This window comes from Zophobas morio, unplaced genomic scaffold, assembly GCF_036711695.1.
Source record: "Zophobas morio isolate AGI-343-1 ecotype UQ-CSIRO unplaced genomic scaffold, CSIRO_AGI_Zmor_V1 ptg000011l, whole genome shotgun sequence".
NCBI classification, from domain to species: Eukaryota; Metazoa; Arthropoda; class Insecta; order Coleoptera; family Tenebrionidae; genus Zophobas; species Zophobas morio.
Window position 1 is genome coordinate 10601553 of NW_026972116.1, and position 16176 is coordinate 10617728.

Genomic DNA, 16176 nt, shown 5'->3' on the forward strand with positions numbered 1-16176 from the left:
CTTACAAGGGTAATTTTTTAACCTAAAAATTTCAATCAAACCAACATTGCTAACATAATTTACAAAAAAAACAATGTGCGGCGCTATTGTATATAAAATGGCTTAAGGCTACATGATTCATGTTCAGATGATGGTAGTACAATGCATCCTCATTTTTAAAACGACGACGTACACGTCTTCTCTGAATAATCGTACCTACTATAGATGGCACAGTAGAAGGGATAGTGATGATTTTAACATGTGCGGGTTAGCCTTCAGTGAAAACTTATTGATCATAACTGAGAGAATTACGGGCCACAGAAACAACTAACGGGTGATCAAAAAGTTTTTAGTTTAGAGTTAGCCATGGAACTGTAAAAGTCATCCATGAAAACTTTTTGATCCCTCTTTATTTGGAAATTAGTAAACATGAAATATAAACCTAGTAAAAATTTACAGTATACCTATAACATATGTTTAAGATACACAAAATAAATAATAAAAAAACAAAGGTAATATTAATGTTTTGTGAATTTAAAAAGTAAAATTATCTCACTTTCTGGTTGCTAAATTTGGAATTTTTTGAGGTAGCCGTATAAGTATGGGGCATTATCCATGATTATCACGGTCTTCGGCGGCAGTTTTTGGATCAACTGATAACCACACCATTCTTCTAATAGTGCTCCATGATAATCAGCATTAAATATATTGCTGAATTTGGCACACCCAAATTCTGTTACCTTCAAAATGGAGAATAATTACTGGTTTACCACGAGATTCCAATAAACGATATTACGTCCAAATTAGAGATAATAAATGTTTCTTCTAGGACGAATAATTCTTTCAGACTATAATATATCGATGGTAGTTGAGTTTTCTAAATATAAATCCCACATTTACGAAGCACTGTTGTCATAATCCATAATTTATGTTATTTACAACGATAATTTTACGGCCAATTAACAGTAATCATTGGAGTGTTATGAAGATTTTAATGATACGGATAAGTACCAATACGGATTTCACAATTCATTTTTTTACCAAAACTCAGAAAGCAAGAAGTAAGTAAAGTGTTTTTTATTAACAAGATTTTACCGTTTTAAATCATGGTGTAAACAAATTAGCTAATAGATGAGTTGAGATAAAAAATTCTGAGATATCTGTGTAACCGTGAGCCTCTCCTTATAGTAAGCAGATCAATTCCATAATCTGCGAGCAATGACACAGTTGATCGTCGGAAGCAATGTCCTGTATACTCTTGAGGATTGTAAAAACTCAAAGTAAAGGTGATTACGCTTGGCATTTTTCCAAACGTAATTCCCACTGGCTGATTTACATTTCCTTCGATCTATATGCCACAAAAAGCGAGTATGTTTTGAATTTTGTGGTCACATCACAGCTTACATACTAATGTTTGCAACCGTATTAATATTACCATGATCATTGTTAACGAAAAAAATCTTTCGGAATCTTTGTTTTAGTATTTGGTATCATAATATGAAAATATCTGCTTACATCTTTAACTTGTACATTTCAAGAGCCAATTCATTCCTCGTGGAGGTACCTAATAATCAACATAGGCATCAAAAATTATCATCTGCTTCTAGCAGAAATTTTGTTATTTCTGTTTTTCTAAAAATTTTAGATTTATACTTCCTGACCAATTGATTAATTATGTCTCTTGAAAACAAAGAACAGGACTAATTAAATTTAAATAAGCTACAATGCAGCAAAACGATCTGACATTATTTCGGGTGAGTAGCTGTTATTATGATAAATATTACTTTGTTATTATTAAATATAGGCGGGCGCGACATTATTGTATTCTTACATTTTCGACAAAAAGGAGTGAGTTGGTTTTGATTTAATCAACAAAAAAAAAAGAACTGAAAATGCTCAATGACTGAATTTGAACCCGGGCCTTCCTTCTGCACAGCGAGCATTCAATTGCGTACTGCACCAGACCCGCTTGTATTATGTACCTATCTAAAGTATAGAAAGTATTAACAATAAAAATTATAACAAAAATAAGGAAAATCAAGGTCACATTATTATTATACATTAATATTGATTACGTTTTAAAGAATTCGTGACGATTATCTTTTATCTCTAATTTCAATCAAGGCAACTTCATTTTCTGGCTTTGCTACTGTACGATGTCTAACTTTAGTTTTCTTCAACTGATCAGTTTCTCTTAATTTTCTTTTAGTGTATTAAATGCTTGGTTAGAAGGAGTAGTATCCTTGGCATGTAGGCGGACGGCGGCATCGAAATTTCCATCACACTTTCCAAAAGTTAAAAGCAAGTTTTTTTTCGGAACTCGGAAACATTATTGTTAACAAAAGCTGAAAATAATTTGACTGCTAGAATTAAATTGTCATAATTTTGGCACAATTGCGGTCTATACATTATATATTAAAAAAAAAATTAAGGCGAAATCATTTATGGAAAGTAAAATGTGTTGCCTATTCAGACATATCCAGGCGTGAACACATAAAATAATCACCCTGTACATACAAAATTTGACAACAGTCGGTCCAGTAGTTTCGGAGATTACGTGTCTAATGAACATCGACACAGACGCCAGACAGATAGACAGACAGACAGATGGAAACGGGTGGTCACTTTTTTCCTACTCTAAGGGTCATGAAACGTCGAGAAAACATGAAACTGGCAAGTCGTCCAGTGGATACGATTACTATACTTCCTTAGCTTATGTTCGGGAAGTAATAAAATTCGAAAAAATTGGTCTAAAGAGCTTCGACAGTACTTCCCTCGCTGTCGAAAACGTGACGACTGCATGCCTACTATTATGATTTTTTTTCGCAGTAGATTTCAAAACAGTTGGTTTTGTAGTTCCTGAGTAAATCAATAAAATAAATTTATGCATTCATTAATTTTTTTGAGTCGCCCTGTATATGCATATGCAAATCCAAAAAATATGAATGGAATGATAAATTACAAGTACAGACTCATTATACATATTTTGTATTTTTAGTTAGGATTTATTCGGCAAACTTTTGAGCTGACGTCATCAATTTTTTTGGAGGGGATAACCAAATATATTTTGAGTAAAAATGTATTATGTTTAGCAGATTCAAAATTAAATTGCAAAATGTTGCTTCATAATTTTGATTTTTTTTTCCCAAAAATCTGGACGTTTCGGGTAAAAACTCAATTCGGAGTCATAAACTACATGTGTTATTTTATACAATTTAAAACCCATTAACTATGTACAATTTTGAAGTGACGTCATCGCATTAGTGGTGGGGATGATTACAGAAATTTTGGTTAGCGTTTTACCATCTACATGATATTCCTAATATAAATACAAAATTTGACAACAATCGGCCCATACTTTCGGAGATTATATGTCTAATAAAAATCCGTGACGGCATACAGACGGACAGACAAGCAGACGGAAACGGGAGACCTATTTCTTCGTCCTGTAGGGGTAATGAATGGTCGAGAAAACGTCAAAGTACAGAGATGGCCGACGGATTCGATTACAATACTTCCTTTGCTTACGCTCGGGAAGTAAAAATCAGTTGAAAAAAATTACTATTTTTTGGTGTTGCACTTCCCATGTCAGTCAGTATAATATAAACATGTATTTAATAAAATTACAATTGTATGTTGGTAACGTTGGTGGGTTTACGAGTTACGACGAAAACTTGATCCACTTGGTAGATCTATAATTTGTTATTTCACGATACTTGCATCACAAAATCAAAATTTTTAACTAAAATATCACAGTTAGAACCTGTAGAGTACGTTTAATAGTGTCTAATACGCACTGGGTGTTTATTTTAATCAAAAATTGTAGAATTACAATAGAAAACTTGGTGACATGCAATTTGAATAATACTTGAAATTATACAAAAATTTGCAACACTTACCATAAAATAGTGGTAGGACAGGCACCAGGAACTATGTTTTCCAGTTTTACACAATTTTCGGTGATGTTTTTGATACTTTTTTCTGAAAAAGTTCTAAAATACAAGCACCAGCCGACTTGACCGAACCGCCACACTAAATGTCAAGAAAACTACAATCCTGCCGTGTGGATAAACTTCTCAGTTGAAGAGGGGCTGTCCTTTGTGTTTTAAAAGCGTCATTAAATTTTTTGGACATCTTTCCTGATTATAACTAATAGAGTGCAGACAAAACAATATATATGCAGTCGGAGCCAGAAAATGGAAATATTAAAAAATCGAAATATTGAAAATTCGAAAAACCGAACAATAGAGAAACGAAATATCAAAAAATCGGAAATCGAAAAATCGAAAAATTGGGTGATCGAAATGGTCCGAAATCGAAAAATCAAACATTTTAAAAATCGGACAATTGAAAAACCGGTAAGTCTAAAACCGAGAAGTCGAAAAATTGAAAGATTTTTGTAACTGAAACAAAAAACTAAAAAAATTAATTCAAAAATAATATTGAAAATCTCAAAACTGAAATATCGAAAAATTGAAAAATGAAAGAAAAATTGAAAAATCGAAAAATTAAAAAATCTAAAATTTAAAGAATCGAAAAATTAGAGAATCCCAAAACTGGAGCATTGGTAAATTAGGAAATCGTAAAATTGAACAATGGAGAAATGGGGAAATCGAAGTTGAAAAATCGAATATTTAAAAAATCGTAAAACTGAAAAATCAAAAACCTGAAATATCGAACTATCGAAGAATTGAAAAATTGAAATATCAAACGATCGGAGAATTGAAAAATTGAAAAATCGAAAAATCCACAAATCACGAAGTTCTGAAATCGAAAAGTCGAAAAACCAAAAAATCTATTAATCGACAAATTGAGAAATCGAAAAATCTAAGAATCGAAAATTTAGAAACGTGAAAAATTGAAAAATCAAAAAATGTAAAACCGAAAATTCGAAAATCTAAACAGAAAAATCGAAAAATCGCAAAATTGAAAAATCGAAACACCAAAAAACTGAAAAATTGGTCTAAAGTTGTTTCGACAGAAATTCTCTCGCTCCTGAATCACAATGATATTTTTTTTGAGTCACCCTGTATACACAAATCCAAAAAATATTAATGGAATGATAAATTACAAGTACAGACTCATCATATTTTCTACATTTTAGATAGGATTTATTCAGCAAAATTTTGGGGTGACGTCAACAATTATTTAGGGGGGATGAGCAAATAGATTTTGATCATAAATTTACCATACTTATGATAACTTTAAAACATCTCTAAGATTTCAAAGTATTCGCTTTTGTAGTTCCTGATTAAATTAATAAAATAAATTTACGCAATAATTTTTTTTTGAGTCACCCTGTACATGCAAATCCAAAAAATATGAATAGAATGATAAATTACAAGTACAGACTCATCATATTTTGCACATTTTAGATAGGATTTATTCGGTAAACTTTTGAGCTGACGTCGTCAATTTTTTGGAGGAGAAAAGCAAATATATTTTGATTAAAAATTTATTATGCACTTTATAACCTTAAAACATGTGCAAGATTTCGAAGCATTCGGTTTAGCAGATTCAAAATTAAATTGGAAAATGTTGTTTTATAATTTTGATTTTTTTTCCAAAAATCTGGACGTTTCGGGTAAAAAGTCCATTCGGAGTCATAAACTACATGTTTAGGACTAAGTTATTTTATACAATTTAAAACCCATTTGATATGTACAATTTTGAAGTGACGTCATCGCATCAGTGGTGGGGATGATTAGATAGATTTTGGTTAGCGTTTTACCATCTACATGAAATTCATAACATAAATACAAAATTTCACAACAATCGGTCCAGTACTTTCGGAAAATATTTGTCTAATAAAAATCCGGGACGGCAGACAGACGGAAATGGGAGATCTATTTCTTCGTCTTCGAGAGGTCATGAAAGATCGAGAAAATGTAAAAGTACAGAGTCGGCCGACGGACTCGATTACAATACTTCCTTTGCTTACGCTCGGGAAGTAAAATTAAGTTTTACAATTTTTCTAAGAAGTTGTTGACTGCTTTCTAAATAATCTGAGACCATTTTTTATGGAATTCCTCTGACATTCATTTTAAAAACGCATTAAATGGTTATCGTTACCGCAACATTATGTTTCAACAAAATAATGGTTTTTAACATTACATAATATACCCCAGGACAAGCAAAATATGTCAAGCGTATTTTTTCGGAGTAACATTCTTAATTGTTTTAATTTTGCATCATTATTCCAAACTTTGACTAATTTTCCTGTTAAACTATCTATCATCTTATTGAAGTAAACTAAAATTTTCAGTACATGTAGTTAGTGAAAATATGAAGGGACTCCAGCATTTATATGTCAAAAATTTTTCCAAAAAACGTGTAAGAAAGACGAGCTCAGCTGTGCATATTGTTAGATTGTGTTGTTTACTAATCCTAACAATGTTCTTCGTAGTAGCACATTTATTAAACAAAAACAACTTATACAACAAATAATATAATAGTAAGGATGCTTGTGGCATGAGAATGTAACACTTTTTCAGTGAATCACTAAATTTCACATGGCAGAGTATATAAAAACCAAATGTGTTTTCCACTCCTCGGGGCATATGGTTTTTATTTCGCCGGTGTAATTATGATGCGTAATCTCATATTTTACGTTTCGGTCCAATATGACCGCCTGTAACTTTAATTTTTTACAATTAAGGGCGAAAAATGTACTGAGAACCGTGTTTGTTTCAGTTTTCAGCCTACCTTTAAACGTGGGCAGTTGAAGCGTCAAGTGTTTAAATTAATTCTTAATTCTCTGTTATCTACCAACGCGACGATTTTAAATCTGCTATTAATTGCACTGGGAACTGTATCTTTTATTTAGTCGACAGATCTATTTGATCTTGTTCACAACGCTATTGTTAGTGTCATTGTAAAGCAAATAATAATCATGTTCACGACTTACCAAGAACTATAGTTATGTAATAATGTTCTACAAATTGAAAAATAAGCATATTACATTTACTGTTGCTTTTACAATGATTTTTTATTCAATTTTACTTGTTTACTTTGTGTGTATTATAAAACTATTCTAGTGATTAAATCTTTTTGTAATATAACATAACAATAAATACGGAAGGAATTATTGAAAAAATAAAAATCGTCTGTGAAACTGAAATTCTGTGATAGCTATCTTGTTTTTCAAATGTTTTTCTATGAGTTCTTTTTGTATGGAAATAATTTTGATCGCATAGCCGGATAAACGATGTTTTCTTTTTATTTTATACCTGAATTACTTATCCTTTTCGTCAATCATATAAGCAGTGCTTTTTGATGTTGGTTATTTAACCTCAAATCAAAAGAACAACTTTGATGCTATTAGTTCCACATACCGTAATCGTGTGTGTATTTACAGTTAATTCAGTCCTTTTGAATTTATTTTATGGTGCATTTATTTTACCTTTAAGTCACTTCAGCAACATTCATTATTTCTTTTGATACATATCGTTTTTCAGCTTATGAAATTACGTTGACCATTTATAGTGTAGTTAAATTCTTTTTCCAACTGACAGTTTTCTGTCCCATGGTATGTAAAAATAATTTAACGCTTAGAAAACAGTGTGACTTTGGCAGACATTTGCACCTAGTATTCAACTAAGTACACAAACATGTGAAATATACAGGGTGAGTCAATAATTAGAGATACAACAGTGTTAAGCATTAAACTTTTACAGCTCTTTGGGCAGCATAAACTAATTTTTTGTTGACTTTACAGAGTGTTCTGTTAAAACAACTGAAAAATCGCCAATAAGTAGAATAGAAAATACAAAAAGGAACATTTTGTGATTTATATTTCGTTGAAATTTTTGAAAATAGATTAGTAATTTTAGAATTATTGTAAAACTATTGAGATTTAACTATTTCAATAAATGTCATTATTATTTTGCAAGAAATAAATTTAATGTTTTCTGGCAAGATTTTGCACGAACTCCTCATTGAAAAGCAGCCCTCTAGAATTCAGATTTACTAAACTCTCTCCCTTTTTTATAAGTGTCGTTTATTTATTTTAGATTTTATAATAAAGAAAATATTGGATTTTTGTACTCTTTTGTTAAATCAAAATCTTCAAAATACGACGCAAGCTGAGACTGCCGTAAAAAATTTGTCGATAATTTTTTGAGTCACCTGTATAAGTAGTTCTAAAAACTATGAGTGTATATAGCACAACTATAGAGTCATAATATTTTGTATATTGCAGGGACGATTTATTCGGCAAAATTTTGAAATGACCTCATCAAGTTTGATTAACGATTTACCATGTTTACGATAACCTTTAAAACGTTTGCAAGATTGCATAGCATTCGGTCTTCAGTTTCAAAGTTAAGTTGCAAAATATTGTTACACAATTTTGATTTTTTTTTTTTTTTCTAAAAATTTGGATTCAACATATTGAGTTTGCAAGTGCAAGAGTGTCTTATTTTATAAAAATTAAAACAAATTCACTATTGTAAATTTTGAAGTTAATGTCGTCCAATTGTTGGTTGGGATGATTAATTTTTGGTTGACGTTTTACCATCTACATGATAGTCCTAACATACATACAAATTTTATAGTAGTTTCGAAGATAATATTTGTCTAATAAATATCCTGACAGACGGCAGATAAACAAACACACACACACACACACACACACTGTCAGACAGACAGACGGACAGACGGAAACAGGGACCTATTTCTTCGTACTCTAGGAATATTGGTTCTGACTTTAAAATCTATAATGAGTAGCAAAAGTGAATAAAAAATACTTGCGAAAATGACAGTAGCCTGAGGTCATTCTGTGTAAAAAATTCCTAACGGCGTAAGGGTTAAAAAGGATTCACTGTCGATATTAGGGATAATTAATTAAAATCATTTTATCCACAAAGGAGCGTGAGGCATTTCGTTGGTATTTCGGTAAAAATCCGTCATAATTTAAAAAAAGCTTTTAAGCACTGGTAAAATCCAATGCTAAGTTAATGTTTTGCGCAATGCTCATCTGTAGAGCCGGAATATATTAGGTATTCATGAGTTTGTGAGTTTCTTTCTGAAATATGCGTCAACTTAACTGTATTTATGGCTTTACAGCTTCAAGCCTTAATGTCGAAAAGTGACGACAAAAGCGCTGAGGCCTCCGAGTGCGACACAAAATAAAAGTTAGTCACACTCCCGAAGTTGGAGGTAAATAAATCACTAAGCTAAGTGGTCCAAACCCACAACGGCGTAACCGAAACCGTACACACACAGTGCTGAAGAAAACTGTTCATAATCCATAATTAATTCAGGGAGCAGTCGCCCCTTCGTTATATTAAAATGCTAGAGGACGGCGCTATTATAATAATTGAAGCGGACAAAAATTAAGCTGAAAACCTTTTTCGTGTGAGTAGAAAACAGAAATGTAATGGCCTCAAGTTTTTAGTGAGATTATCCTGAGCGTGAGGACGGCCTCGAGTTTTTAGTGGTGTTATCTCGTCACGATGGGAACTTTCCCGTTACGGGTGTTCTGGAATTTTATTTTAGCGACAAAGTTAGGTTCGGGGCAGTTAAGCTAATTTTAAGAAATCGGCCCGTTTATGCTTTATATGACGTTGTTTATTAATGATACTTTTTTGGTAAGCCAAAGATTTACGTTTACGTTAAAAATAACGTTGCTGTAAATTGGAAAACAGTTTAATGCTGGTGTTAAAAGTAGCTTTATAGTTATTGTCGTAATTAATTTCAGTAATTGTGTATTTATTGTTTTTTAATTAACGTTGTAATATTAAGTTAAAATACAACTTTTAAATCTCGATGGTTCTTTATGTATTTTTCTTAGCTCATTAATAATTATCAGGTGTGATTTAAATGTCTTATTGGCATCTTTTCTATTCGGCTACGGCCGTAGAAAAAGTTGTGTAAAAAGGAATGAGTGCTTAATCTTGCTCGGTTTCGGCCTCGTTACGTAAACTTGGGTACTCACTGCAAAGTAAACTGCCACTTGTTTGCGGTTGTATCATAAACAACTAATCGATTCAACCTATATAAAGAGAAATTTCGGACCAAAACCAGGGAACTTTTGTGAACTAATTGAATTATCAGCCCTTGGAACCTTCCTATCATCCTATATTATCGAAAGTGTTTCTGCAATATTAGTTTAAGTTTATATTCGATTTTAATAATTTATCAATAAAGTCAGTGAAACCAAGAGGGCGCTGCTCTCCGTTTTCGACATTTTTAAATAAATAAATCAATAAGTAATCTAATAAAATAAATTAATTGAATCTTTTTTGAGTGCAATAAATAATGAACACTTTTTTAACTTTATGGCATTTTATGTTATAAACACAATCGCGTACGAACAAAAATACTGAAATTCTGTAAACACCATTGCCTTTAGCTTGAAGGAGTAAGCTTAATTTGATACCTAGGTAAGTGGTGTTTTTTTATTTAATTTTGGAAAAAAAGTCATGGCAGTTAAATTTAAAAAGTGATATTGTTGCTTAGAAAGCATAATTAGAAATGACGGGGTGTATTGTTTTTGCTTCAAGGGCAGCTTTGACCTAAATATTTATGTAAATTTAAAAAAGTTAGCCCCGCCCATCCACCTCTTCTCCATTTCAATGAACTAATGGCTTTGTTCTAAAATCAAATAAGGATTTCACATTACCAAAAATTAAAACCTCGGGTAACTAATTGCTTCTACTTATTGTTGCGTTTCAGAGATGAATGAAGCCCGCGTAAATAAGATTACATTTCATCTGCATCCTATACGCAGTAATTTCATTTTCTTAAATAGAGTTGCAAATTTTTCGAAATTTTCTTTTCCAAATTCTCACCAAATCGTTTAAAAAAAGTACATTCTTTAGAAAAAAGACAGTAGGGGCACTCCTATTCTTCCAATTAAGAAAGACACAAGGGACCCCTAAGATTTTCTCTCATTCTTAAAAAAAAATATATACTAAAAAAATGTTTGTGGTTCTAACATATTTTGTAATATTTTTTAACTGAAAGAAGACATCAAAGTTTCAAATATGTACAATATCTAAATTCATTCAATCATGACATTTTGAAAATTTGTAGAATTTTTTCAGTTTAAAAAACATCTGGTTCTAGATATTTTCAGAAATCATCTTTCTACAAGGTGTATTGGTTATGTATCAGGGGCAACTTTGGCCAAAATAATTTTGTAGGTTGAAAAAAGTTATTCCCTATTTCACATAAAAAAATTAGATATAATTTTTTAACTGAAAGAAGACACCAAAGTTTGGGAATGAACAATATCTAAATTCATTCCATTCAAATTTCATTTTTTTTAGAAACTGAATTTGAAATTTTAGGGCTTTCAATTTTTGAACAACTTCTTCAATGGATAAATATTATTACTGTTAGCATTTTAAGATTTATTGAACTTTGAGAACTTCAAATAGGAGAAAAAAATTATATTCCTTTATGAAATTGTCAAAATTCTTATAATTTTTGAAATTTTGGAAAACGTCTGGTCCTCGTATTTTTAGAAATTATGTTTCTACAGGGTGTATTGGTTTTGCTTCACAGGCAACTTTGATTCATTGCATTAATATGTTTTAGGGTGCCTTATACAGGGTGACTTAAAAATATTAATGAATGAGTCAATTTATTTTACTGATTAAAAAGCGACTGCAAAATCGAATGTTTTGAAATCTTCCAAATGTTTTAAATTTATCGTAAGCTTGGTGAATTTTTAATCAAACTATATCGATCTATTTATCCTCCCTAAAAATTGATGACGTCATATCTAGTAATTCTATCAAAAATGTGCAAAATATGATGAATCTATACTTGTGATTTATCATTGCATTAATATCTTTTAGAATTGCTTATACAGGGTGACTCAAAAATATTAATGAATGAGTCAATGCTATTTAAATTGATATACGTGCCTTTGTAGAAATGTTTGTGACGTAATCACAAAAATTTGTGAAAGAAAAATTCATTTGAAACATCCTGGTAGCACGCTTCTTTACACCGTGTTGAGATTGTACCCTATAGATATCCAGATTTTAGGCAAAAAATGGAAATTGTATAAGAATTTACAATAATTTTACATTGAAATTTCGAAACCGAATGCTTTGAAATCTTGGAAAAATGTTACGGTTTTCGTAAGCATGGTGAATGCATAATCAAAATTTATCTGCCCACCCTCTCTGACGAACCGCTGACGGGATCTCAAAATTTTGCTGAATTTATCCTACCTAAAATACAAAAATATTATGACTCTTTACTTGATGTTTATCAGTGGATTCATTGTTTTTAATATAACTTATGCAGGGTGGTACAAAACAAATTGTTTATTTTTATCAAATCAAAAACGGCTCACGATATTTTTCCGAAAATGTGTCTAGACAGTATTGTTATTATTAGTGTTACACTGCATGCATTCAAACTGAAATGTGTCATTGATAAAATATTGATGACTTCATCACAAAATGTTGTTACGAAAAAACTCACTTGAAACACACACACAACATGCTGTACTTTAATATTCAACGCATATTTTTATTTTAACTTATAGGGTTTCTGTTAAAAAATAAAATTTGTAAAATTAAATTTTATATTTTTCGAAGAGGGCCGTCTTTGTTCGGCTGTACTTTATAGGCGAGGGAAGTTCTGACGAAATAATCTTCGACAAATTTTTCCATTTCTCAATCAGAGCTTTCTCTCCCACGAACAAGAAGTGTTAACCTTCCTCGTAGTTTAATTCAGTAGATTTGTTTATCAAACCTGCGGTAATGAAAAAAACGAGGATTTGTTTTGTTTTGCTTGGAAAGCCGGATTGTAAGGCAGATTTCCATTCTTTGTAGCTGCATCGTGTAGTAAACATGCCTGGAAAGTATAAAAAGAAGATTATATCCACATTTCGGTAAAAATTGATAAAAGATGGATTTATCCGATTTTACTTCATGTTTTGTTACGCCCACTTCAATTTGATACAAAAGAATGTTCTTCTGAGATAAATCATTCACCAAATAAACATTAAACCCATAATGGATTAGTAAAATTGATTTTAGTTGCCATCTATTTTCCGCCTATGTTAACCCGGCGCATCCACCATATTTACCACTTGCCTTTCATTAAATATAATTATTGTAATTAATTATGTCATATATTCTGTTTAACCGGTAAATCCTTTATTCAGTGTAAACACTTAAAAAAAAGATGGAATAAGCCAACAATTTTTTTAAATCAAATTGGGCCATTATTCAAATCAATATCCACATTTATTGCGCTATGTTTATGAAATTGCAAATAAAAATCTTAAACACCATTATTCTACGTCCATTGTAAGATATGATATTAAATTTATTTTGTGTTATTTGTTAGTTCGGTTTTACTACTCCATACTTTTGCCACGCATTGTATAGTCTAATATAATTATGATATATGATGCATGTTCGTAGTAATTAATAACAACTGAAATTACACACTGTAATAAAACGTCAAATTTAATTAATTCTTGTAAACAGTTTGCTTTCACAACCTACATACATCAGAGATAATTGATAAATTATTACAGTGTTGAATTTAATCAAAACTTAGAAGAACTTCACCCACTTTTAAAGTTAACTTCTTGATCGGAATATCGAACTCGATTAAGCTCGAAGTGACTTTTTTACTGCTGATATTTAATCTCACGTAGTCTAAGAGTCCCAGATTTACTTTTAAAAAGCAATCTACATCAAGCTTTTATTTTTCTTTTTGCAGGTTGTTCAAGATACGACTGATTCCGGATAAGGACGTGTTCGCTGAAGACGTAACGTTTGAATCCACGAGGGGACCTATTCATTTCGATCCGAAATTCGTTTATACTGGAACTTTAGAAGGTAATATTAAACATTTTGTTAGGAGAGTCGTTAAGAAACTCATTTTGTTCGCGTTTTATGTGTTACGCAGTACTCTGTTTTTTGCATATCTGACACAACAAACTTTTCGAGTTGTCCGAGTCCATAATGGAATGTTACGCTAGAGAACGTTTGGTCAAACTTCTCAATCGGAGTTTTTCGATGGTCAGTACGGCAATTACAAAGTTTCAGAAGCACTTAGCTTGCGACCATATAATTGTTTTGTAGTTGGTGCGCCTGCTACAAGCATTTGTCGACAACTTAATTGGGTTTGTTATGGCCAACTTGAAACTTGCTTCGGTTTTTTATTGCGATCTAGTAATGGAAATTTAATAAAAGCGGTCAAGCGGAAATAATGCAAGTCTGGGCTCATGAAAATATTTTATTATGAGAAAAGAATGTATTCTTTATCCAGTAATGTTAGTAAGCTACATGGACATTCTTTTACAATGTGCAAACCTGTTAACACAAAAAATTATTCGCCACAACAACTATTTATATGGTACAAGGTGATTTCGAAATATGTGCAATAATTGTAATCAATTGTGATATAGAAATATAGAAAAAACAAATTAAAAATCGAATCGTTATCGTGTTTTTGTACGTTGCTGATTGCTGATCAGTGCGGCGCTTTTTGATCCTTAATACTAGTCCGTCTGTGCCATTCATTGTAGTAGTCACTGTAGCTCAAGAAACACAACCAGTGGCGTGTCACAATTTAATTTAATTTCAAATAATTTTTTCTAGACATAGTTACCACTTAGGAGCGTGAACTTTACACAATGCAATAAATCTTATTGTGAGCTATTCCCTTTTTTTTTCATTGCACAAATTTCGAAATCACCCTGTATATATATTTTTTCTGCACAAGTGTTGCTGCATTCAGTCTATCAAATTGGGTTCAGTTGTGTCGATAATCCGCCAGAGTGTGAAATATTTAAAAACATATTATTGATGTTTGCATTTCCTCGTTTATAAAATGGAATTCAGGTATAAATATGGACTTTTTTGTAAACCCAGCATGAAAATGTTGTCGTTTAATATTTAAACATTTTGGAGTGGGTGAAAAAACCGCGATAAACCTCCTATTTACATATGTCAAACACTTTTACGCCATATGTTTTGGATCGTTAAACGTGGGGGAACGATCGTCGTAAGCGATTACATGGAAAGACGTTTGTAGGTATTTTCCGAGCACGTCAGAAGCATACGGCAATAAATAAATTTGCATTAGAGACGTATTACCGTGTTTATGGAATCTGCGATTTTGTGAAGCACGTAACTAGAAAGGAATTAGTGAGTAGTAAAGAGAATCACAAGAATTAAGAAGCAGTTACAATGTTGAAAGTTTGAATCTCTCCGAAATAGAAAATTAAAGCAAATCCTCATGGAATGGAAACTTCCACGTAATCCTCTTTACGTTTGTTGTAAACATCTCGTTTTTAATTTGTCCAAAACAAGGCATATTCTCCACTGCCAATAAATATTCACTACATAGGGTTAGAACTTAATTTTATACTTCCGCTTGTATGAAACTACGTGCTTCAAATTATTATGTTCGTGTGTTTCCTTTCTTATATTTGTTCTTTTTGTGCTTTGTGTTCTGAATTGCATGCGACCCATGTTGAGAATATATGAATTCTGCTCTGCACACGGCTAGAAGCGGCTTTATCGTATTTATAATTTAACTGGGACTATTCAAATGTAAAGAGGATTTTAATTAAAAAAGCCCTTTGTCTGAATTCCGGAACCATTTTGTTAGTGATTATTAAAGAACTTTTTGATAAAAACTTACGTATCTGATAAAGTATGAATTGGAGACGATAATTAAACTCTTTCCAAGTCTCTTCATTTAGATTTTCGTATTAAAATTGTCAGAGTAGATTTAGAGCGTCTTCCTTTCTGGCCATCTGTTATCATCTCGGCTGACACTAGCCGCTTTGTAACCGTCCAAATTTCCCAAATAAAACATTTAATACTTTTAATTTATTGCTCGTGGGCTTGAAATGTTGGTTAGGCGAAGATATGAATTAAGTCTGCGCTGATCTCTGTTATTACGACATTTTTTCATTTCAGATTTAATTTATTACGTAAATATTTTAGCCAGAGTGCAGCAGGCAAATTTTCGTTGTAATTTCTTAGACAATACGAATAGAGATTCGTAATTATTATCATTACCACTTAACGAGCCTTGTTGTACAGTCACAGTAAGTTGCAATTCATTTTTAGTCCCCACAATTTGTTTTAACTAGATCAGTATTAAAATTGTCATGTAGGGCATCATCACAAATGGAAATTATTTTATCTCAGTGTTTTGAAAATTTTGTTTTGACGAAGACTGTCAGTGTCACTGTTCTTCCGT

General features: G+C 31.6%; 1 protein-coding gene across 1 annotated transcript in view; it reads left to right on the forward strand.

The window, feature by feature from the left end:
* LOC135126905 (disintegrin and metalloproteinase domain-containing protein 10-like) overlaps positions 1-16176 on the forward strand; it is a 271695-nt gene that overhangs the window by 116853 nt on the left and 138666 nt on the right. The window contains exon 3 of the mRNA XM_064053121.1: positions 13678-13796. Within this exon, the coding sequence (XP_063909191.1) occupies positions 13678-13796 (119 nt within the window). The remainder of the gene's footprint in view (positions 1-13677; positions 13797-16176) is intronic.